Below are 26,732 nucleotides of genomic sequence, written 5' to 3'. Positions count from 1 at the left end.
TGAGCCGAAGGCAGTCGCTTAACCAACTGAGCCACCCAGGCGCCCCTGTTGCCTGTTTTAATCATAAAATAATATCCTTTTCTTTCTTTTTGTTACAGATTTCTCATTTAGTTATATTGTGATCAGAGAATTTGGACAGAATGAGAGCTGTATTTGAAATTTCATAGAGGCTTACATTATAGCTTGATATGTATTTGTACATGTTGCATGTTTGCTTGAGAAGAATATTTGTTCCCTACTTATTAGGTTCACAATTCTATGTAAATTCTCTAGACCAGGCTTATTATTTTATAGTCTATTTTTGATAATTCCAAATTCTCCAGGTCTTAGAGACTTAACTTTTTAAATTTTTTATTTATTTATTTTATGATTCTCATGCTTTGTGGCTTGTTTCCTTATGAGTCTCTTGATATTTTCTTGTGATTTCATGTTTCTTGCTCTTTCTATATGGGAATCCTGGGCACCTGAATCATCTGTGCTTTCTTCTAGAAGGGGTACATGGAGCTCATGGGGGTGAGCTGAGTGAGCTGAGGTTTTGGCTAAGGTTAGTTTTGCTACCTTTCCACTAGCCCAAAGTTGAGGCTCTCTCAATTTCAGGGTTGTTATTGCCAGAAGCACACATAGGCCTTCTCTGGAGGAAAATGTCCACCAAATTGAGATTTACTATAGATGCCTGAATGGATAATGTGGGGAATGTTCTGAAATTTCTAACAGTGTGGAGATAGTTGTCTTTCATTCTAGTTTTCTTGAGTCTGATATTATCCTTAAAATAGTACAGGGTGTGACAAATCATACTTTTTTCCCCTGTGGTCTTTTCCTGCCCTATCCTCATGTTTATTAAAATAAAATTTTGTTAAAATGATATTAAGAGTTGTTTTGACAGGGCAAAGAAGTAGGTTAAAAAAGAGAGCATCATAAATGATTTTTAAAGCTTGTCCTTCAGGCTTTTAAAGTAGCTATAGCGGAACAACTTTTTCTTCTTCCAAGGCAGCTTTCTGGAATCATTTGTCCAGTTGCTTAGATCCTAAGGTAGAGATGTGAATGGTCTAGTCAAAAACTTCTCTAGACATAAGTGAATGAAAAAATGAACCCTAGGAAATCTTATTGAAGCCACCACTGGAAATGCTTTGAAAGTAGTGATAGAGAATGAAATGAATTATGATTTTAAGTACTTAAAAGGACAGTGGAGGATGAAATTTTTTAGTCTGTTAATTTTAACCCACTTTGCAATAATATTGGAAATTTGATCAGAACTTAATCATACTCATAGATCCTTCATAATTAATATACTCATAGGCCCTATGTTTAGGTTTGATGGAGAATCTGGTGCTTATGTTGTTAGGTATTGATGGAGGAAATTTATTTCTCAAGGAAATTGATAAGATTATAAAAAGAAATGGCTAGCAGATATTTCATAGTATCATAGACTGTCTAAATTTGGATGGTTTCTAGAGTCCTAAAGAAAAATCTGTTTTCCAGGTGTGATCAGACTGTAGACAACTGGTTCCATGTCATCCAGCCTTTGGAGAGTCTCACTAATAAACAGGAATGCTATTTAATATGATCAATAAAGTAATAAACTAATAGAGCCATTTATATCTGGTATTGCATATCAGTTTATATGATTGGTTAGGAGTTCAGATGACAGAGGTGTCCGTCTTTCTAAGGAGAGGAAGGAATGAAGCCTGGGTGAATTTTTTTGGCCTCAGATAATATTTCTGGCAGATATTTTATATCATTTATTATGATGAGAAATCTTTACCTGGAGAGACAATGATGAATTCTTCTTACTTATTTAAACTTTTTACGGTAATTTCTTTTACTTGTTCCTTATTACTCATGCAAAAGAGAAAATCAGACATTAAAGAAATGGGTGGGACGCCTGGGTGGCTCAGTCAGTTAAGCATGCAACTCTTGATTTTGGCTCAGGTCATGATCTCGGGGTCATAAGATCAAGCCCCACGTTGGGCTCCATGCTGGGCATGGAGCCTGCTTAAGATTCTCTCTCTCTCTCTCTGCCCCTTATATCTTATTTTACTTTGGGATTGCCCTTGACACTAGTTGGGCACAGATTTTGAGGTTAATATTCATTCAGTAGTGTGGATGCCTTTAGATGATTTTATTAAGATTTATTTATTTATTTTAGAGAGAGAGAAAAAGAGCACGAGTGGGGGGTTGGGAGGCAGAGGGAGAGGGGAAAGCAGATTCCCCACTGAGCGTGGAGCCCAAAGCTGGGCTTGATCTCATGACCCTGAGATCCTGATCTGAACCAAAATCGAGAGCTGGATGCCCAACTGACTGAGTCACCCAGGTGCCCCACCTTTAGATGATTTTAGATTCAGGGTTTAGAGTTAGGATTTATAATGTTAGAACTATAGCACTTTATTCTGCTATTTGTGTTTTATTTAGGTCCTATACTTATGTATTTTGTTTACTACAGAGTATAATAAACTGAATTTTGTAAACATAATAATGAAAACATTCATTATATCTGTTGGCTTACTTATAGAACATTTCTGAATTGTGGAATCACTAATATTAAGGCTTGATGATTCACATTGAGAAGTGACTATGAAAAGATTGTAAACTCTTCTAAGAAAAGTCTAATGAATAGTGCCTCCTTTTCCACTTTGCTTTTGAATCAATTGAGAAGTAAAGCATGGGAGATATGGGCCAAAATGTCAACTTTATTATTAATGAGAATTACTTTGAAAGATGTGGTTTATGGACCCACTGAACCACAAACCAGGCAGACTTAACACATTCCTTCATGGTAGTGTCAATCCAGTGAAGAGCCTGAGTCAATACCTCCTACCTCAGAGTTCCTAGCTAGATCTCAAGAAAAAGAAGGGGGAGAATGAACCCAGTATATACAATATATTCTTCCCAACCAGATAAGTCATTCCATGAGCAGGTATATTAGTTTCCTAAGGTTCCTGTAACAAATTACCACAAACTTGGTGGCATGAAACATAGAAATTTATTCTCTCACAGTCCTGTAGGCCAGAAGTCTAAAATCAATGTGTTAGCAGGTTTGGTTCCTTTTGGAGGCTTGAGGGAAAATCTGTTTCATGACTCTTTCCTAACTTCTGGTAGCTGTGAGCAGTCTTTGACATTCCTTGCCTTGTAGCTGTGAAACTCCAATTTTTGCCTCCATCTCCACATGGCATTTATAGCCTGCATCTTTCTGTGTGTATTTATACTGTGTGTTTATGTCCCCTTATCTTGTTAGGACACTCATCATGGGATTTCCAGCCCATCCCAGTTCAGGATGATCTCATCTTTAGATCCTGACCTCAGTTATGTATGCTAAGTCCTTTTTCCCAAATAAGGTTACTTTACAGGTTCCAGGTAGATGTATCTTTTGGAGGGGCCACTATTCAATCCACTAAAAGGACTAGAGAGGCCAGGATGGAGTAATTAAATAAGTAAACTTGTTGCTTGCTAGGAAATATTAGGAGCCAGGGGCAGGTCTTATTTCCTAGCATTCCCCAGCGTTTTGTACGCATGGTCAACTAGGATGTAGATGAACCCTGTGTGTCATTGACATTATCTTCTATTTATGTTTCTTTGGTAGAATCTTTTTTTTTTCTTTTAAGATTTTTTATTTATTTATTTGAGAGAGAGAGAATGAGAGAGAGAGCACATGAGAGCGGGGAGGGTCAGAGGGAGAAGCAGACTCCCCGCCGAGCAGGGAGCCCGATGTGGGACTCGATCCAGGGACTCCAGGATCATGACCTGAGCCGAAGGCAGTCACTTAACCAACTGAGCCACCCAGGCGCCCTCTTTGGTAGAATCTTAACATAGGTTTATACTTGTCTATTTTGTTATCATTAATGGTTAAAACTAGGTAATATAATCTATATATCCACTGAACTGCACACAAATAAAAGGCAGTTTATTACAACACATTGAAAGCAAACAAAACCAGCAAAGGTGTCCTGTCAACCCTCATGGGATGTAGAACTCCCCGATTCCATAAAGATACATTGTGATCTGTATTTCATATGACCGAGTTAGGGTGCCCTTGTCATGCTGGATAAGAAATACTAGGAAAGTTTAATTTTTTTTCTTAGTAAGAATTAAACAGAAGCAAAAGTTTTCCTGTCACGATTCGATGGATGTGCTCTCCCTAGGATGCGTGAATCTCACTTTGGAACACATAGATTAGATCACTGATGGTCTAATAGAACTTTTTGTAGTGAGGTAGACAGTTTATATCTGTGTTTTCCAGATACAGAACATTTGAAATATAGCTAATGTTACTCACGAGTCGAATTTTAAATTTCATTTAATTTTAATTAATTTAAATATAAATTTAAGTAGTTGCATATGGGTGGTGGGCCATATTGGACAGCACAAGCTGTATATTCATCAGTGTCTAAGCTAAAAATATTAGGAGTAGTAAAATAAAGAGAACGATAAACATTATAATAACTATAACCTGCCAGTGGTTTCATTTAAATGTCCTTATTTTAATGGCATTAACAAAGCAAAAGGAAAGGTTCATCCTGAATTCACAGCTTATCTGTACTTGTTAAAGATTTTGGACTTGTTTTGGGGCGCCTGGGTGGCTCAGTCGTTAAGCGTCTGCCTTCGGCTCAGGTCATGATCTCAGGGTTCTGGGATCGAGCCCCGCATCGGACTCCCTGCTCAGCAGGAAGCCTGCTTCTCCCTCTTCCACTCCCCCTGCTTGTGTTCCCTCTCTCAGTGTGTCTTTCTCTGTCAAATAAATAAATAAAATCTTTAAAAAAAAAAAAAAGATTTTGGACTTGTTTTAACTTGGAATTTTTTTTTTTTTTTAAGATTTTATTTATTTATTTGACAGAGAGAGACATAGTGAGAGAGGGAACACAAGCAGGGGGAGTGGGAGAGGGAGAAGCAGGCTTCCCGCCAAGCAGGGAGCCCAATGTGGGGCTCGATCCGAGAACCCTGGGATCATGACCTGAGCCGAAGGCAGACGCTTAACGACTGAGCCACCCAGGCGCCCCTGGAATTTTTTTTTTTAATAACTGAAAATTAAATGAAATTTTAGTCTCTTTTTTCTAATTATATTCTTTAAGACTAAATTTATAACAAAATTATTCCTCTATAGGCAAAATACTGGTAAATATGAAGTAGAAATTTGTTAACTTGGGACATGCTTACTCAAGAAATAAAGTATAAATGTTTGTCAATCATTTCACATTTTTCTTTGCTGAAAATATAAATTACATTAATATGCACAGAAAGATTTTACTTAACACCATGTAACAAAAAAGTAGCCTTTTTTTTCCCTTTGGAGGTATGATACTACTGAAAGGTATAATATTTTATAATGTGGAAAATATGACTTTGTGACAAAGTTATTTTTCAGCCATGTAAACAGATTTTACCAGCATTTCCCAATTATATCCTGGGCATTTTATTATATAAAATTTTTAAGAGCTGTTTAGTCCATCAGTTTTATTTTTGGCTTTGATTGAAATGTGGCCAGAGAGAGCATTTCTTCTCTTTAGTGCCAGGCATGTAATACAGCATTAGATTTAAATTTACTTAAAAAGATAATGTGAAAATAAATTAAATACAGCTCACACTTTTTGAACTTTACATGGTTTAAATTTTGGAGTATTGTATTCTTCATTAATGCCAGAAGAAGGTGTACTTTAAACCTGATGTTTTTAAACAGTAAACACTCCTTCCAACTGGTGCTGTAAAGTTGATGTCCCTTAAAAAATTACTAAATTCTTTAATTCCATGTCCCTTAATTACATGGGAGAAGATGGGGAGGGGTGCATGTGAATAATTTAGAGCACATAATACTAAAAGCATCTATTAATACACCTTTAATCCAGAAATACAACTTTGTTTTCCTCAAGTTTTCTCATTAGTTTCTGAAAATGCATTCAGAATTAATGAATTCAGAAGACCCTTTTGAAGTTTTATCTTTCAATCCCCCCAAACCCTGATGTGTGTTAAATAATTTTACTTTTGACCTTATTTAATTGAAATTATTATAAATCATGAAGTATGACCATTAAGGAAGAGAGAAACAGAATAAATTAAAAACAAAGCCATGGCTAGAAAGTGATATTTATTCCTTTGTGTTTTGACAGCTTGAAGGTCCATGTGTTTTGCAAATTCAAAAAATTCGCAATGTTGCTGCACCAAAGGACAACGAAGAATCTCAGGCTGCACCAAGAATGCTGCGTTTGCAGATGACTGATGGGCATATAAGTTGCACAGCTGTGGAATTTAGTTATATGTCAAAAATAAGGTGATTGACACTTTAATTTGTATATTTGTTACAGAGTGTGAAGATGCTATTCAAAATGGATTTTGTTTTAGGAATTTTAGAAAAAGGAATGAACTATTATAAGTGCCTGTTACAATTTTTCAAAAGAAATTAAAGAATTTAAATTTCTATTTTATCTGTATAGGAAAATAGGAATGGAGTTACTCTTTCCTTAAATGTTAATTATTTAAAAAAATTCAAGGTGTTTTTGTAAGAAAAGTAATCATTTCTGTTTGTTTTTTTTTTTTTTTCAGTAAATTTTAGGTCATTCAAAAATTTCCAAGAACAATTTACCTGAATATGTTACCATTTCTTCTTTGACAGCTGTGTCCAGCACACTAGAAAAGTTTTATGGACAAATGAGTTTTCCTAGGAAATGATTGAAGCTAGAGACATGTGTCACTCCACTTTCTGAGAGGACAAGGAACACTATAAGGAACAATTTTCCAAATTCTTCTTTTGGCTATTTTTATGAGAAGTTTTTATTTTTATTTGCATAAATTTGATGTGTAACATTGTGTAAGTTTAAATTGTACAACATTTTACTTTGATACTCATATTATGATCCCTAATGTAACAGTATTTATCGCATTACATAATTATAGTATATTGTTGTCTGTTTTTATTATACTGTGTATTAGATCTCTGTGGCTAGTTTACTACTCATTACAAATTTGTACTGTTAAACACCTTTAATCTTATCTCTCCCCGCCATTTCCTGGCAGTCACCGTTTTATTCTCCTTTTGCAGGTTTAACTTATTTGGATTCCACATATAAATGATATATAGTCTTTCTCTGTCTGAATTATCTTGCTTAGCATAATTGTTTAAGGTTCATTCATGTTGTTGCAAATGGAAGGATCTTCTCCTTTCCCATGCTGAATAATATTCCATTGTGTATATGTACCACATCTTTTTTATCCATTCATTCGAGTGGTTTCCATATCTTGGCTATTGTGAATAATGTTGCAGTAAACATGAGAGTACGTATTTCTGGTCAAAATCCTTCATTTCCTTTGGGTGTATACCAGAAGTGGAATTGCTGGATTGTATGGTAGATCTATTTTTAGTTTTTTGAGGAATCTTCATATTGCTTTCCATAGTGGTTGGACCAATTTACATTTCTACCAGCAATGTATGAGTTTAGATTTTGCCCCCAAATAGCTCCTCTGCTAATGAGGTAGGCACATAGGCATATAAGTTATAATAAATATATCAACTAAAAGGATTAGGAGTCGGGGTGCCTGGGTGGCTCAGTCCTTAAGCGTTTGCCTTTGGCTCAGGTCATGATCCCAGGGTCCTGGTATCGAGCCCCGCATCGGGCTCCCTGCTCGGTGGAAAGCCTGCCTCTCCCTCTGCCTGCTGCTCTCTCGCTCGCTCTCTCTCGCACGCGTGCGCGCTGACAAATGAATACATAAAATCTTTAAAAAAAAAAAAGGAAATAAAAAAAGATTAGGAGTCTAGAAAATTAAGTCTGCTGGGGGGGGAGCCAGGAATAAGACTTAAAATATGAATAGGTATTTCGAGAATGGTAAGGGGGGGAATAGCGCATGCAGAGACGTGGTGTCCTGAAGAGCTTTGGCAATTTGGGATGGTGGTATGTGGGAAGAAATGTGATAGGTTGAGGCCTCCAAGCCATGCTCAGTAATTTCCCTTCTTTTTTATTCTTCCTTCAACCTGTATTTGCCTCTGGGAAAGGAATTTCCTTCCTTAGAAGATACATGTTTGTCCAAAATACTGAGTTTTATATACAAAGCAGGTTTTGTTGATTTTGTATTATGTTGTCTTTTTTTTTTTTTTTAAGTAGGCTCCATGCTGAGCATGGAGTGCAGGGCTAGAACTCACAACCCTGAGATCAAGACCTCAGCTGAGATCAGGAGTTGGACGCTTACCCGTCTGAGCCACCCAGGTGCCCCTGTTGTGTTTTTGAAGAGTGGAAGGGTTCCTGCTTTTGTGGAGAAAGCTCTCCACTGACAAATTCAGTCAAACCCCCTACAAAGGAGTTCATAAATGACTCAGAAAGATTTGCCGTGTAATGGCACCCTCTCTGATTTTACTGCTGTGTATTTCTCTGAGCTAAATGAAAACACAAGGTCGTCCAGAAAGTTTGTTAACTGTCTTCTTTTGTTGAATTTATTGCAATTTGACAATTGAAAAAAAAAATACTACCATTTGCCCAATGACTCACCATTGAAGTAGCATGTCTGCTTTTGTTGCTGTAAAAGCAACGGCCTGCAGAACTGTTTTTACATGTGAACATTTGGGAGACTTTTAATGAAGTAATATTGGTTGGTGGTTATCTTAGAAGCAAAGTAGAATAACTCACTAGAGAGGATACACCAGGATCTAATATGGACTGTGTTGCCTTCAGTGGACAATGCATTTCTCTGGGGTGCTTTTTCAGCTCTTCTGTTCTACTTCCTGACTGGCTTCAACTTTTAAACACCCACTTCTCACTGTTTTTGTGTTTATTTGTCTTGTTATAGTTTTTTAAAAATTGCATTGAAGAGAGAGTAGAGGCACTTTGGGGTGCCAATAAAAATAATAATTAAACCAAAATATGCTCTCTGAATAAGGGTTAGTTAGGGCCCTGAAGGTGATGTATTAAAAATTATGTTAGAATTTTAACACATATTTATCTTTTTGTGGGAATAGAACTATCATTTAATGTGGTGAGTGGGATTTTTTATCAGTTATCCTAATGAAATTTTAAGTACATCTTCAAATAATTTGACAACTTTTTCCTCTTATCCTATTAGGGAGAGTTTGAGAAAGGTACAGTCATTTTATACAAAAATTAGTTTATCATTTGTTTTCGGATTAGCTTTTAAAGTTATATTATCACAACTTAAATGTCCCTATAATTTGCATCCAGTCTTCTAAGTTCTATGTTAGTTTCATTGCTAATTTCTGTTTCTAGATTTTCATTGCATTTTCCAATTTCACCAATTTGTAAGAAATTATTGGCTAAAAATGGTTTTGAAGAATAAGTTTTATGTAAATGATACAATTCAGTAATTATAATAGTTTCTTTAAAGAGTATAGCATCCTGTAGTTGAAACTTTCTTTTAATCCTTAAATGATGATACAGAGTTATGAAAATCTCAATCTGCTGATTGCCTGAAATTGGGAAAAACTTACTCACTTAGTGTAACTATTCAATTGTTGCTGATACTGAAGTCTGATATTGTTATTTGCTACCACAGAGCTCTCTGCTTAAGGGTTAGGTTAGGCACAGCTGTTTATGACTATTTGTTCTATGAGTTACATGTGATGACAAAGCTTGGGATCTTCAGAATAGTTTTTACCAGATAATGTCTTACTTTCTATGAGATCTATGAGGCTTTAAAAACAAGAGTGTTCTATTTCTTCTTGTTAATACTGTTTTAAAGCCATCTTTCTTCAAAACAGACCAGTGATATCAATGCCTTCATTGATTTTGCTGTTGCATATATCAGCACATGGTGAATATCCTGAGCTTTAAAAATGTGGACCATGTGAAGCCCTTTCAGCCTGATTTTCTAATTTGTCCTCAGTGTATGAGAATAGTCTTTACTCCTATTTAGAGTACTTTGTCCCTTGCTGCATGTGCAGAGAGATGGGGTGGGACTCAGTATCTGTGCTTTTATTTTAGAATAAATCTCAGTAATGAAATGGTTCCTTCTACTGTTTCTTCTAACAAACAGTTGGTAGGGGGATAAACATTTTGTCTCTGGTTTTTGTAAAAGGGGTCATCGTGTACTGTTTTCCCTAAGTCTGATAATATTTAGCCTATTACAAACAAGTTCTTTTAAGATTAAATTAAATTAAATTAAACTTTAAAGTAAATAATTCTCATTTGATCTTTAACTAGATGGTTAACAAAAAGAAGCATTGTTTGTATGGATTATGGTAGCTCATATAGATGTAAAATTTCTAGGATTATTACTGGTCAGATGTCTTTTTGTGTATTGAAATTTAATTTGCACATAGTGTATCTTTGTAATGCATAGTCAAAGCTCAGGGGAAAATGGCAAGTTTTCCATTTGTACAGCATGCCGTGTATGGCATGGGAAGGTACTTCCATATCTTCAGTTCTGTTTATCTTTACTACAAGTTTGTGAGGTGTGATTTTTATTGTCCACGTTTGTTTGTTTTTTTTTTTTTTTTAATGGGGAAACTGAAGTTCATTTGTTAGTAAGGTAAAAAGTGACAGCCTTGGACCTGGTCTTCTGACCTCTTCCCTATAGGTAATCTATTCGCACTATATAGCCAGTTTCCTGAAAAAAAAGTTTATGTATGAGTGTGTTTTGAAGAGCTTGACCAGGTTCAGGACTGAATTCGAGTTCGGGGAAGGAGCTTCAGTGTGTTTTAACTCTCTCTCTCTTTTTTTTTTTTTTGCTTTGGTTTGCTTTAGCCTGAACACACCACCTGGAACTAAAGTGAAGCTCTCAGGCATTGTGGATATAAAAAATGGATTCCTGCTCTTGAATGACTCTAACACCACAGTTCTTGGTGGTGAAGTAGAACACCTTATTGAGAAATGGGAGTTACAAAGAGTAAGTGTAAACTAAGAAAAATGGTTGAACTTTTAAAAAAACTGCACTTTTTTTTATGGCATTCTGTATTTTAAGGAGATCTTCCCATAATGAACAGTAAAACTACTATTTTGTGTCAGATTGAATCAAATGGAACACAGTGATCTTTACAGAAAACTATATCTTTGTTTAAGTATATTCTTTGTCTTGAGCAGATGTCATTTTTCAGTATTTACCACATTTTATTACATATTTTAAAAAGTAATTCTTTACTGACAAGTTTTCAAAACTCCCAAGATACCATTAATAAACTACGTATAATATATCTGTGTATAATTCTGCAAAAAACCAGTGTTTGTGAATATATATGAATATAATCTATGTCTATTTGTCTCATGTACAACCACACATACATATAACTGAAAGCAAGTTGTATATATAGAATTTCACATTAATGGAGAGATTCTTATTGCCTTGTCTTCCTAGGCACTTCAGTTGTTTTCCCCATTTATATTAGCAATATCTTCATCCTCCTAGTCACCTAGGTTATCTAGTGATTTTGTCTCTAGTTTGCTTCCAGCAACCAATTCTGTTGATCCACTGCAGTCAGATCTTAAATCAGTCTCTTGCTCTCCAGGTCTATTGCTGTTGCTATAGTTTGTCTTTTTTTTTTGCTCATTTTTAAAATTTTTTAAAATATTCACAACTTGATTATTTTAGTTTAAGTGTTTTGCATCTCTCGCCTGGACTATTGCAGTTGCCTTTTCACTGGTCTCTCCATATATACTTTCTTCATCTTCTAATTTATTTTATTTATTTCTTCAAGATTATCTTCCTTCAGCATCACTCAGAACACATCACCCCTGCTTTTATTTCAAATGCCTTAATTTGGCATTCAAGGCTGTTTACAATCTAGCTCTGGTTCCAGTTTTCCTTTTTAACTTTCTAAATTATTTTACATGGATTTTGTTCTGGCCAAATGGAACTACTTACTCTTTCTTTGATTCTTTGTGCTTCCCTCAGTTATACTTTTGGGGAAAAGAGGCTTTTCCCACATTTATATCATTTATCTTGTTCTCTTTCTCCTGATTCCTGCACCAAATTGTCCCCATGCTTTTAGACCCTGGTCAAATGCTTGCTTCTTTACCAACTGAAGTAGTTCTTCCTTATGGAATTCTTGGAACATTTTATTTGAATCAAGAAGCATATTACTTTTTACCAACACTAAAATTACGTTTAATTATCTCCTTTAATAGATTGTAAACTTTTTGAGGTCAGAATTGTTTGTGCTTTTGTTCAATTTCATGAATATTTGTTGAACAGTCTGTAGTATTGTGCTGGGCTCTTACATCAGTATACCATGTAATCCTCCTAACAGTCTTATGAGGGAGTATTATGTCCATAGAAAATGGACCTAAGGAACTTATTTTATGATTACAGAGCTAATAGGTGATAGATCTGAGACTTCAGGTATCTCTGAAGCAGAGCCCTGATCTTTACATACAAAAAACATTATAACAAATGATTGTGGAATGAGTGAGTTACAAAGCACATAAAACTAATTACTCTTTGCTAAAATTGATGTTCTTGTGCTACCCTCAAATTTTGCCTGTTACCTAGAATGAGCCAAGGGGCCTAGCAATAGAAGCTTTTGCTATTTTATGATACATTATTCTTTTCTATTTTCTTAGTTTGAAAGTGCCTCTGTTTGGGAGGTAAATAGATAAAGAAATTTAGGCACATTTTTTATTCCTTAGTATTCATTACTTATTATACTAATGTGCTACACTTAGGTCTTCAGTGCTATGCAGTATAAGATAATGTTCCATAACTGCACTGTTTAGTTAAAATGTTACAAAAGCAAGTAATTCAGAAGTGGCTTGATAGTTTTACAGAAATAGCCAAATTTATGAACTTTGAATCTCCTAGAGAAATCCCACCCATTTCATATAGTTCTTTCTTTTCACAAGTTAATAAACTGTTTATTATTAGAGATTTTTAAAAAATGTGGTAAGATGTTCTCAAGTCAGACCAGTACCTTATATTACTTACCCAACCCCAGCCAGAACGACTTCACTAACTGTAAAGGCAGTTAAATGTTCCTAGAAACTTCCTTACCCCTAAAACACACACACACACACACACACACACACACACACACACACACTGATTATTAGTAGTTTGATAGTTGTCTTTGTAATGTTTTATTATATTATGTTTGCATTTTGTTTCCTGAAAGCTGTATTATTTTTCTTGTTAGGAGGCAATAAAAATTTACATTAAAAAGCGTTTAAAAACATCTTAATATGGTTATAGTTCTCTTTGGTTTCGTAGTTGTTGCCGTTTTGATTTGGTAACCACAGTAATGTAGAAACCATGGGGAATTTTCAATTACTTAACAAGCATCTAGCAGGTGGTACACATAGAAATCAGGTGTACACATAGAAACCATAAACCATAGAGTTAATTTTGAAAGAGGACCCTAACTGTTCTGTAAAATAAATAGGGGACATTGGGCAGTATTTAAACCATGTGCAGGTGTTATAGCTATAACAAATTGGTGATAGGTGATGAAACGAAGAACTCAAACCTCAAAATGTTTTGTATGTTGGACAAAGACAAGTTCTAGAGAGTTCTGAACCAGATGTAATTTACAAAGTGATATAGTTTCTGTAACATTTTCGTGTCCCTCACCCTGTTCCCATGACAGATCTGGGTTTGTTGTTTTTCTTTGGTATGTATGTATGGTAATGTATACATAACATAAAATTTGACATTTTAACCATTTTAAGTGTAAAATTCAGTGGCATTAAATACATTTATATTGTTAATCCAACCATCACAGCCATCCATCTCTAGAATTTTTGTCTTCCAAAACTTTAACTCTGTACCCATGAAATAACTTTGCAACCCCCTACAGCCACCCGTAGTCTCTGGTCGTCACCATTCTACTTTGTCTTTATGAATTCAACTACTCTAGGTACTTCATATAACTGGCATCATATGATATTTGTCCTTTAGTGTCTGGCTTATTTCACTTAGCTTAATGTTTTCAAGGTTCATCCCCATTGTAGAATGTGTCAGAATTGCCTGACTTTTTAAGGCTGAACAGTATGCCATTGTGTGTGTGTGTGTGTATCTATGTGTATATATACATACACACACACACAGCATTTTCCTCATTCATCCATTGATGGACATTAGGGTTGTTTCTACTTTTTGGCTAATTATGAACAATGTTGCTATGAACATGATTGTGCAAATATCTGTTCAGGTTTCTGCTTTCATTTCTTTTGGGCATATAACCAGAAGTAGGATTGCTGGGTCATATAGTAATTCTATGTTTAATCTTTTGAGTAACTGCCATATTGTTTTCAACAGTGATTGCACCATTTTATATTCCCACCAGCAGTGCACAAGAGATCTAATTTCTCCACATCCTTGCCAATCCTTTTTATTTTATTTTATTTTTTATAATAATCATCTTAATCAGTGTGAAGTGGAATCTCATTGTGGTTTTGATTTGCATTTCCCTAATGCTTAGTGATATTTAGTAGCCTTTCATAGGCCATTTGTATATCTTCTTTGGAGAAGTGTTTAAGTCCTTTATCCATTTTTTAGCTGGTTTGTTTATAGTTTTTTGTCATATGAGTTCTTGGTATTTTCTGGATATCAATTCTTTATCAGCTGTATAACTTACAAATATTTTTTTCATATTCTATGGGTTGCCTTTTGACTCTGTCAGTAGTATCCTTTGGTGGACAGAAGTTTTTAATTTTTTTTTTTTTTTAAAGATTTTATTTATTTATTTAATTGACAGAGAGAGAGAGAAGGACAGCTAGAGAGGGAACACAAGCAGGGGGAGTGGGAGAGGGAGAAGCAGGCTCTCCACTGAGCGGGAGCCCAATGCGGGGCTCGATCCCAGGACCCTGGGATCATGACCTGAGCTGAAGGCAGTTGCTTAACCAACTGAGCCACCCAGGTGCCCCTGGAAGTTTTTAATTTTGGTGAAGTTTAATTTCATGATTTTTTCTTTTGTTGCCTGTGCTTTTGGTGTTGTATCTAAGAAATCATTGCTAAATCCAATGTCATGAAACTTTGCTTCTGTGTTTTCTTTTAAGAGTTTTATGGATTTGAATTTAGGTATTTGATCCAACTTAAATTAATGTTTGTATATGATACAAGTTAAGGGTCCAATTTCATTGTTTTGCATGTGGATACCCATTTTCCCAGCACTATTTCTCTCCTTTCCCCAATGAATGGTCTTGTCCACCCTCATCAGAAATCATTTGACCATATATGCAAGCAAGGGTTTATTTCTGGGTTCTTTATTCTTTTGTTCCATATGTCTACCTTTATGCCAGTACTACGCTATTTTGATTATAGTAATTTGTATAATTGAGAAGTGTGAGGCCTTTTTAGGATAGTTATGGCTATTCAGGGTCCCTTGAGATTTCATATGAATTGTAGGATGAATTTTTCTGTATCTGCAAAAAAAAAACTTCTTGGGATTTTGATGGGAATTGCATTGAATCTCTAGACCACTTTGAGTAGTATTGACATCTTAACAATTCTTTCAATCCATAACCACAAGTTATCTTTACATTTATTGGTATCATCTTTAATTTCTTTTAGCATTTTTTGTAGTTTTCAGTGTATAGGTTTCTTTACTTAAGTTTATCCCCAAGTATTTTATTCTTTCTGATGCTATTATAAATGGAAGCTTAAAACTTGCTGTTGTTTTTGCTCATTCTGGTTCTCAGCAATGACTTTAGGGAATTCAAATGTTGGTTTCTGGAGCCTCTTTTCTCTACAGGTCCCTCTTTTACAAAACTCTGCCCTATAACTTCTAGTTGCTTCAGCCTGCCTGAACTGTGAAATTCATTTTCTCAACTTGGCTCTCTGCACTCTGTCTGCATCATGTTACTGAGCAGAAATGCAGAGCTCATCTGTTTTGTTTTGTTTTGTTTTTTCTCTTTCTTTCATGGATTATAGTCCTACACTACTTATTGTCCTGTGTCTTAAAACAGTTGTTTCTTACATGTTGTCCAGATTCCTACTTGTTTATAGAGGGAGATGAAGTCTGACTTTTGTATATCCATCAGGATGAGAAGTTAAATCCTATGTTTTAAATTATATGATGTGTATTGAGAGATGGTATTATTAGCAGCTTATGTGAGCTTTTTGAGGAAGTTATAGTATAAATTGAAATGATTGGTGTTTAAATAATCCTATTCTTATATCTAAACTGAAGCTGAGAAAAGGACCCCTCGATAATTGTATCCATTTGCTGTTTTTTTAAATAGGTTAAAATCTTAAGTATAGCTTGTAAGGAAATATGACATTCCTATATGGTTTAAATTACTCTTTGCTTAATCAACTGAATGGTACTACTGCCTTTAGTCTTAACATTCTTTTTTTAAAAGATTTTATTTATTTATTCAAGAGAGAAAGAGCGAGGGCTTGAAAGGGGGGGGAGGGGCAGAGGGAGAAAAACTCAAGCGGACTCCCCACTGAGTGCGGAGCTCTACGCGGCGCTCCATCTCATGACCCTGAGATCATGACCTGCTGAAATCAAGAGTCGGATGCTTAACCAACTGAGTCTCCCAGGCACCCCTAGTCTTAGCATTCTTTATATAAATTACCTAAAATGCATAGTATTCTCTACATAATTCAGGAACTCTAGAACATGTTTGAAAAGTGCACATGATGGTTTTTAAAACTTCTTTCCACCCACTGTTTAACAGCATATTTTAAACATAACATTTTCTAATGATAATTATTAAATATGCACAAAAAATTTTAAAGTTGAAAAGACGTATTAAATGACAACTAGTGCTTAACAGACATGTTAATACCTCAAAAACAAAACAAATAGGAATAGATGACTGAAAGGAGTCCTTCAGAAGATTCCTTATGATGTTTTTGAAAGACATTATGATGTGAGAAATTGTTTTGCTAGGATGATCTTTTTTTTCCCATTTTTATAATGTGTTGTTATCTTTCTAGTCTTAAATATGAGAGGGGAAAAAAGGAAACTAAAATCAGTAGGGTTTGGAAGCTTATTTTTATTAAAGAACAATGGGCTGATTACTTCTTCAAAGTATAAATTGATTTGTAAGACAAGACTTTATTAAGGGAATTTTACTATAATTAAAAGTAACCTCCATATCATAAACTAGAAAAATATGATCTCTTTAAATAATTAGAAATCACTTTTATTGTTAAGTATTCCTATGAACTGTTGCTAGTCACAACACTTTGACACCAAATGTGTGTATTTTCCACACCAAGCAATTCTCCGCTTCTGTATAGACACCACGTGCATGTCCTAAAATTTAATTCAATTCTGACACTACCCAGAGTTAGTACAGACCCCACAGCTTAAGGACTCAATCTCACCAGACTGCTCCACCACTTCAGATGCCAATTGCAAATAGTGGGTCCCCAGGTTGCCCACACTTCCGTCCAATGTGGTTACAAATTGGGGATTCTCATGACCCCCTGCTCAGGTTTGATAATTTGCTATATGGCTCACAGAATTCAGGGAAACGCTTTACTTGCTATTACAGGTTTATGATAATGGATATTATAAAAGACACAAATGAACAGCCAGATGAAGAAATACAAGATCTAGAAGGGTCCCTAGCATAGGAACTTCTGACCCTATAGAATTGGGTGTGTTCTACCGTCCCAGCACATGGATATGTTCACCAGCCTGGAAACTCTCTGAACCTCATTGTTTAAGGTTTCACTGGAGGCTCATTATATAGGCATGATTGACTAAACCACTGGACATTGGTGATTAACTCAGTCTCCTACCTTCTAATCACATTAGTAGTGCCTCTAGCAACCAGCCCGGATCCTGGAACTATCTGGGGGCCCAGCAATAGTCACCTTATTAGCATGAACTCAGGTAACCTCAAAGAAGCTTATTATGAGTAACAGAAGATGCTCCTCTCACCCCTATCACTCAGGAAATTCCAAGGGTTTTAGGAGCTCTCTTCCAGGAACTGGGGAAGAAGACCAAATATATATATATATATATATATGTATATATTTTATCACAATATCACAAGTATGTTGTTTGCTAATAGTTTTTATGTCTAAAAATTTATTTTGAAGATCATTTCCAGGTAATATTTGTCTGTCAGATTATAGTTTTAATATGCTTTAAAGTGAAATTCTTGTTACCAATGTTTGTTGTCTTGAATTTACCCCTTGTTGAGGAGGTTTTTTTTTTTAACTGTTTTCTTTTTATGGGAGCATGTTGGTAGGTACTTTGAAAATTGTATTTGAATGTGTAGTTTAGTATGGGGAGGTGGGGGGAGAACCTTTGCCTAATTATTAGCCTAATTACATAAAACATTTTATGTTGTTTGAAATAATTTATAGAAGGCTTTTTTTCCTGTTCTGTATAATCTACTAAAGTAAGTGGATTCCTGGTACATTGTAAATGGTGTAATTTCTGTTTTGTGACTCACTTTTCTCACAGAGCTTGTCAAAACACAGTAGAAGTAATATTGGAACTGAAGGTGGACCACCTCCTTTTGTGCCTTTTGGACAGGTAATGACTTTCATGTTGGCAGATGAATTTTAATCAGCAAAAAATTGTTTTTCATTTGTATTCAAACTGTGTTTAGTTTTGTGCTGAACTATTCATTTAGAGGTCATGGGAGTTATATGGAAATATATTAAACACAGAAATTTAATAATTGTGGAGTTTTTTCTTTAATTAAATTGTTGGTGTAGATTCTTTTCTCAAGAGCTATTAACCCAAAGATTGAAGCAATTAAGAGGCACACCTGAAGAGCAGCAACTTAGAACTAATTAAGATAGGATGGGGACTTTTTTTTTTGAGAGAGAGAAATTCAAAAGAAAGAAGACAAATGTATGCTGTAATTTCCCACTTTGTCAGTAGAAACACAAGAGGGAGAGAGAAAATGAAAGTGTCAACAGAAGGATGAGACATAAAGGTGAGAACACAGAGGCCTCACTGCACTTCAGTAGGGCCTGTTGTCCCAGCTGTCCTCTCCTGGATTCTGTTCTTCTGCCTTGATCCAAATACCCACCTCAGGCGAGAACTTCGTTTCATTTCTATCTGGTGTTTGTTTTTTTAACCACAGCAGCCCTGATCCTTCTCTCATAAAAGCTAAAAGCTAAAAGTGTTCTACTTCCTATTTTTCAACCCAGCCTCTGCAAAAGGTTACATTGAGGTAACGCCTTGGCTGGCAGGTATATTGGGCCTTCCCTATTGTACTCAGCATCAAATTGTATTCACAACAGTCTCCTGCAGCCTTTCCCTACTTTATCCCTGCTGAGTCTGAGAATAATGCCTGTAGCAGCTTTCTCTTTGCTTCTTGATGGCACCAGCTGTTGGTAATCTGCCTTTGTGCTTGCTCTTTATTTTTCTTGTAGAGTGCTAGTGCAGAGTGAATATGAGTTCCACAACAGGTGGGAAACAGAGCTATTGCATAACAGTAGTTGTTTTTTTGTTTTGGTTTGGTTTGGTTTGGTTTGGTTTGGTTTTTTTGGTGTGAAAAAGACCTCTGGCTGGTCAGCAGATAAATGGGTACAGTCAGTTGACTGGCATGCTTTCCAAAAATCTTTTTGTAGAGTCAACTCAAAATTAAAGTCATTCTTGCATCATGGCTATTTTGAAAATACTTTAAAAATATGCCACTTTTACCATGCTTTGGAGCCAGGCATGGTCAAGATGAAAGGAGGCATGATGCCCTATAGTCTGATCCATGTTGCTGCCATTTTCTCTTCTACCAATGTAATAAACCTTCAGAATGGAAACAGAGCATAAACAGTCTAATAGTTTGTATTTGAATCTAATAAATACATGTTTGCAAGAATTTGCTTTCCTCTTAAACATTTTGGTGATAATATTTCTCTCATGAATTGCTCAGAGAGACTTATAATCTAATTATTTTCAGGATTATGAATATGTTTTTTTTTAGTTTTTTAAATTAGGAAATATTATAAAAGTTATAGTTTCAATAATATTATTTTTTATAAAGTCCATTCTGAAAAATTCTTTCAGTTTATCTTAGCCTCATGCATGGGTTAAAGATAGATAATGCTGGGTGTGTTCTGGTATCGACAGGATATACTTACATTGCTGAAAATCTGTATTTGTTTAATATATTTGTTTGAGAGCATATTTTCCTTTTTTTATTATTAAATTGAGACAAGGTTCATTTTATAGGATTTTTACTGCTAGGATTGGAAGGGAGAACAGAACTTGGGGCTTATTTTTAGGCAGTGACAGCTTTCTTAATTTATCTTATGAAACTAAAAATCAAAAACTTTTGTGGCCTGACTGAGAGAGCAGGTATGTTTTTAGTTTTTGGTTTATAAGTTCAGAGACAGCTCTTTATATTTAAAATAACCATACTACTTAAAATAATCTTCATATGCATATTTTGGCATAATACAAAAATCAAACTCTTAATAAAAAACTGAACTTACCTCTTCTTGTACAGTAGTATAGACTGTTTGAAATTTAGAATAATTTCAAGTCATTATCCTAGAATGCAACCTAGAATGGTTCAATGTATGTTTTAAATATGTGCCCTATTTTAGATGGCCACATTTTTATGTAGCTTTACATTTTATTTACCAGTTACATTTATTTAAAAGTTAATTTAATCAATTTTCTACCTTTTTTTTAATCTGTGGGAAAGAATTATATTTTTATGAGCTCTCAGTTGTTGTCACTGACACAAATATTTCTTTTGAGGTATTACTTTCTTATGAAAAACTTGAATCACTTTTGGAAATACTGAAGTGTTTTATTTTTATTTATTATTACCAGAAGTGCATATCTCATGTCCAAGTGGATAGTAGAGAACTTGACCGAAGAAAGACATTGCAAGTTACAATGCCTGTCAAACCGACAAATGATAATGATGAATTTGAAAAGCAAAGGACTGCTGCTATTGCGGAAGTTGCAAAGAGCAAAGAAGTAAGAAACTAAATCATTATAAATTTCTCTTATTTCTTGTCAGTATGTTCTATTTAGGTTACTCATAATCATTATTGTCTTTTCATATAAGGTAACTAATTCAACAAACTTTTGACATTCTTTTTGCATATTTCATCAGTAGAAATGCCACAGTAACTTACGGAGTCTTCAGCTTACACATTTTGCTCATATGTTCTTTTTCTTAATCTCCTTGACAATTCTTTTTTTTTCTTTTTTCTTTTTTTTTTTTATTTGAGAGAAAGAAAGACATGAGTTGGGGGCAGGGGGGAGCTGAGAAGGAAGAGGGAGAAGCTGACTCCCTGCTGAGCAGAGAGCCCGGTGCAGGATGCAGGACTGGATCCCAGGACTCCCAGGACTCCAGGATCATGACCTGAGCCTAAGGCAGACGCTTAACCAACTGAGCCCACCCAGACGCCCTCTCCTTGACAGTTCTTGCTAACAGACCACCCTTTTCTCCCTCTTCCTTTTCTTCTCAATAGTGTAACAACTGAACACAACACTTTGCGTTAGAGCAGAGTTAGTTATGTTAGTTGGGCTAAAGGCCACTTCTGAGGAATGCAGGTAAAGATCAGAGGATAAATCAGTGGTTCAAGGATTAATATTTTTGTTAGTTTTCATTCTTCAGTCTACTTAGTAAAAAATCATTTTTTTCTTTGGATCATATGTATTTATATATACACACACACAGTCCATCATGTTCTAACAGCCAAATGGTTTTCTTTTAATTATTTAACTTTCTTGCTTATTTGAAATAGGTGTTTTCTATAGTTATTTAATTGATTTTAGACTTTGATAAGAAATTTTTGTTCATGAATTTGTTGCTTGGACAGACTTTTCTTAATCAGTGCGATTGAAATACTTTCCTTTATTCATTAGAAGTTTAGCTAACACTGCTTTCCTATTTAAATTTGAAGTATAAGAGACTTACTGAATTTTAACTGTTCTTCCTGCAATGTCTTTCTGTCATCCGTCGCTTGTAGGATCCAAGAGCACAAGCTCTGGAACCAGACAGCCCGGAAGCATATACTGCTGACAACCTTGGATAGGTTACTTAAGTTTTTGTGCCTTACTTTTCTTCATCTATGAAAAGGGGATAATAATGGTACCCACTTCATATGGTTGCTGGAGAATTAAATCGATAATCTTTAAAACATTTAGAATCCTGCATGGCACAGATCAAATTTTCCTTCACTAAAAGCATTCAATAAATGTGACTGTTGCTATTCTTTAGTATTTCCTATGTGCTAAGATACATTTTTAAAAAAATCACTTTTAATGCTTCTGAAATTAATGCATTTTGCATAGTTCACATTAAATATATTTCTTCTTTCCCAAAAAGCTATTAGAATTATGGAGTTTAAAAAGAGTACATTGGGTATATATCAATTCCTTAATGATTATAGGAAAGTTGTTCTTTTGATACACATTTTTCTCACACAAACTTTCCTCCCAGAATTTTGTTTGATGTGGTTATAGCTCTTTACTGGAATATAGTTATACTGTAATATGCTTCATTTTTTTAAAGTCATAATTGATCCCATTATATTTGACATAAATATTTGATAAGTAAAGAATCCTAGTTCTCTTTTCTTTTTTTTTTTTAAGATTTATTTATTTGACAGAGAGAGACAGCAAGAGAGGGAATACAAGCAGGGGGAGTAGGAGAGGGAGAAGCAGGCTTCCCGCCGAGCAGGGAGCCCAATGTGGACCCCAGCAGGATCATGACCTGAGCCGAAGGCAGACGCTAACGACTGAGCCACCCAGGCGCCCCAAGAATCCTAGTTTTCTGAAGAAACTTAAAACTTCTCAATTTATATATAAGAGAACTGATGGCTCAAAACTAACTGAACTTGCTTAGTGTTATTCAGTGGCAAATCTAGGACTAAACGTATGTGCATTATAGTAGATTGTCCCTATATCTATATATCTTTCTATATAGGTAAGTAGACACACACACACAGATTTATATTTAAATGTCTGAATAACACTGTAATTGTTCTGAAAAGATGTTTTATGATCATCCATTTAAACACATGGATTTGGTGGAATCTACTGCACATGATCAAGCCATGATTTTCATTTGTTTTTTCCTTTATTCCTTAATCAGCAAATATTTTTTGAAAATCTATATACTAGGAAGGGTTTTATTTTTTATTTTTGAGAGAGAGAGAGAGAGAGAAAGCAAGTGTGGAGGAGTGGGAGGGGCAAAGGGAGAGGGAGAGAGAGAGAATCTTAAGCAAGCTCCATGCCCAACCTGACACAGGGCTCAATCTCATGACCCTGAGATCATGACCTGAGCTAAAATCAAGAGTTGGACACCTAACCAACTGAGCCACCCCAGTGCCCCCTAGGGTGTGTTTTAAATGCTTAGGTTAAATCAATGAACAAAATAGGCAAAAGATCCCTGCCCATATCAAGCTTATATTTTAGTAAAGGAGAGAGACTATTAGCGCACTGAGTAAAGTAAGTTATATGGTAGTTTAGATGTTGGTTAAGTGCTATAGGAAAAAAAAAAGTAGAGTAGGTTGGGGAGTTGGGAGTGCCAGTTGGGGGTGGGGTGCACTAAATAGAATGGTCAGAAATTGAAAATTCTTTTAAATTTTTGTGTAGTTTACATTCTAGTAAGGACACTAATATAAACATGCTAAGTAAGTTGCAGATTTCAGTTTTAAATACAGTAATTTGATTAGGTCTCAGGATGATGAGATTTGAGCCAAGACTTGAAGGAGGTAAGAGAATTAGCTATATGGTTATATGAGAAGAAAAAGCTTTGCAAATGTTCTAAAGCAGGAGTATATGTTCAAGGAATAGGAAGGTAGCCAGTGGAAGCAGAGAGAACAAAGGGACAGGAAGTAAAATATAAAGTCAAGAGTGATAATGGAGGTCAGCTTATGTAGGTCTCTCTAAGTCATGTTAAAAACACTAACTTATTCAGAGAGAAATGAGAGCCTTTAGAGGGTTTCAGCACAGCAGTAACATCAACTTTAAAAAGCTAATTCTGGCTGCTTAGGTTCAGAGTAGATTTTAGAGAAGAAAATTGAATCAGACGAGTTAGGAAATTATCAAAGTAATCCAGGGAGGGAAAAATAATGGTAGCCAGGATGATGATGGCAGCTGTATAGTGTGGTGCCAAGTGGTCAGATTCTGGAATTTTAAAAGTAGAGCTATCACGATTTCTGAGATACTGAGCATGAGAAGAGGTGTCATGAATGATTCCAAGGTTTTGCCCTAAGAAGTTGGCAGGTTAGAGTTGCTTACTTTGAATTGGAGAAGACTATGGTGGAATAGGTTTGAGGATAAAGATTTGGTATTCTGTTTTGAACATATTAATGTGGAAGTGTGCCTGTTAGTCATCCACGTGGCTTCATAGGCAGTGAGACAGAAGAGTATAATTGAAAAAGTGAGGTTTGGAAGAGATCTGCATTTGAAAGTTGTAGATATATATGGATGCCTTTTGAAAATCATGAGGCCAAATGAGATCACCAAATGAGTGCTGAAGTGAAGAGAAAAGGGGTAACAAATGAACCCTGTAGCACTAGAGGTTGTATGAAAGAGGTTGAACCAGCCAAGGTACAACCAGGAAGATAGGTTCAGAACAAAAGAATGCAGAAATTGCATCATGGAGGAAGGGGTATTGAACTTGTCAAAAGCTGTTGAAAGATCATGTAAGATGTCTGAGAAATAATGTAGAGTTGGAGAATTCATTTCCTCTAGATTCCTCTAGACATTCATGAGGATGGTAGTAAGATAAAATATACAGTGCTAAGAGAAAGTGAGTATGCAGATATCAGTGGGTGGGTTGATATGGTGAAAATCTATGCAAGTTCTGTAATAATTATTTCAGTTTTTCAGTGAGGAAGTAAGAAAGGTCAATAGTAACAATGGAGAAGATGTTGGAGGTTTGAGGAGCAAGGGGACTATGTAAAGTAGTGGTCTAGAAGACTGGGAGGGTGGATGGGCTAGGGGAATATAGTAAGATTGCTAGGGAGCATTAAGGGCCCACTTGAGTTTCATGGTCATGATGATTTCACAGATTCCTAAATTGTACAGTATGGACAAGATGGTGTCACTCTTAAAGGACAATACCATTTACCTTATGGGTAATGTTTAAGTTGTTTTGTTTCTAGATATTTATATGTTTAGTGAGTGGCAACTGTTATAAAACAGTGAAAACCAATTCTGAAAATTTATCCTATTGTTTAATCCATAAAAATGGAAAGAAAATAATAAAGAAAAGCATCCAGAAGATGGGACTGTTTCAGTAGTACCCACAGAAAAAGTACTTTTGGAGTTATGGAATTTAAATTCCAGAAATATATTTAATTTGGAACAAGTCAGTGTCCAGAGTTCTCAGGTAACTATGTTTTAATACATTAAGCAAAACAGTTAATGTTGCCATGGATTGTGAGTGTTTACCATGTGCCAGTTACTAAATTGATCACTTTGTGTTGTTGATGTCATTTAATTCTTACAATGTCCCAATTAGGTAGGTTTTTCTCATCCCTGTTTTAAGAATGAGAAACCTGTCTTGTAGGAGGTGGAAGTAACTTGCTGAAGGCAGGAGCTAGGAAGGGGCTGAACTAAGATTTAGTCCCAGTCTCCTCAAGTTCCAAAGCCTGTGTTCTTAACTACACTGCACTGTCTCCCAGACTAATAAACTTTATATCACAATAATATAAGCTCACATCTTTTTCATTATGGTTTTATAAGTGATGACTGTCAAGACATTCCAAATCTATTGCATAAAACAAAAAAATATAGCTAGAATGAATCTAGTTATACACCTTTGGTCTTTGAAGATGTGGTTTTAATTTCAGTTTAAATAAAATTTAAATACTGTGGTGCATCAACTGCCTAATCAATATTTAATATGTTGTCTGGTTAATGCTTATCTCATATCATTTTTCTATTTCTCAGGTTCTGTTTCTTTATATTCTCATCTGATTCAAAATAATTTACCAATGTTACGTAAATTTATATCTAGGATGTTTTCTTACTGTCATAATTTTAAAATATGCATAAAACTATTATTATCACTAATAAAAAGCAAATGTTCACTTCTTCCTCTTTTATTAGATCTATTAGAACTATAAAGATATTGTGTAACCAAATGTTTAATTTGATACTGTACAAGTAACAGCAGTGGGTTGCTTTTCAGTCATGATTTTGTATCTTTCCAAACTAATGTTCTTTACATTCTAGTCTTTTCACAGTAGTTTTGATAAAAATGAGATCAGATCAGATTTTCAAATATGATTAAACATAATTATTCAAATAAGTCAGGCAAAATAAGAAATAATGGACTTTAAAGTTTTTATACATAGTTGGTAAGATGGCATGTTATATAGTTAATGTAAATAATAAATTAGCAATGAAAGTTTTAATACAGTGTTAAAATTCATATTATTTGTTTACTTTTTAAGATCATACAGTCAGGGCCACCTGGGGAGCTTGGTTGGTTAAGCATCTGACTTTGGCTCAGGTCTTGATCTCAGGATCCTGGGATTGAGCCACACTTTGGGCTCCCTGCTCAGCGGGGAGTTTACTTGTCCCTCTGCCCCTCCCCCCACTCATGCTCATGCACTCTCCATCTCAAATAAATAAAATCTTAAAAAGATTATGCAATCATATTACTGGATCACAGACCTAATGTAACCGATTCCTAGACATGTTTAATGCCTTGATAAATATAGACTTGCTATATAACCCAGGTCTCATGATATCACTTAAGTATTGTACCCTAGAATTATTTTAACACCTAATCTCCATGATGCTGATACTATTTTATTTTCTTCTATATTGTCGTCTACTTAGGTTTGTTCTGATGACTTGCCTAGAAGACTTAAAGATTTCAATTAATGTAATTTTTTTATTGCTTCACCTGGACTTGTAAAAGAAGAGAGATGGCCAGTAGATATTTGTTTAAAAAGAATTAACATTTCATTTT

At 35.1% G+C, this 26,732-nt stretch overlaps 1 protein-coding gene across 2 annotated transcripts in view; it reads left to right on the top strand.

The window, feature by feature from the left end:
- Positions 1 to 26,732, top strand: part of TDRD3 (tudor domain containing 3) — a 159,577-nt gene that overhangs the window by 70,559 nt on the left and 62,286 nt on the right. Inside the window, exons 4-7 of one of the 2 annotated variants that reach the window (XM_021697897.2) lie at positions 6,096 to 6,256; positions 10,671 to 10,812; positions 18,287 to 18,358; positions 20,615 to 20,764. In XM_021697897.2, coding sequence (XP_021553572.1) covers positions 6,183 to 6,256; positions 10,671 to 10,812; positions 18,287 to 18,358; positions 20,615 to 20,764 — 438 coding nt within the window. In that variant the 5' untranslated portion in view covers positions 6,096 to 6,182. Of the gene's footprint in view, positions 1 to 6,095; positions 6,257 to 10,670; positions 10,813 to 18,286; positions 18,359 to 20,614; positions 20,765 to 26,732 lie in introns of those variants that run through there. The other variant, XM_021697896.2, reaches the window with a different exon arrangement.

Source organism: Neomonachus schauinslandi, chromosome 3, assembly GCF_002201575.2.
Source record: "Neomonachus schauinslandi chromosome 3, ASM220157v2, whole genome shotgun sequence".
Lineage (NCBI taxonomy): Eukaryota > Metazoa > Chordata > Mammalia > Carnivora > Phocidae > Neomonachus > Neomonachus schauinslandi.
This window is presented reverse-complemented; position numbering and strand designations above follow the sequence as displayed.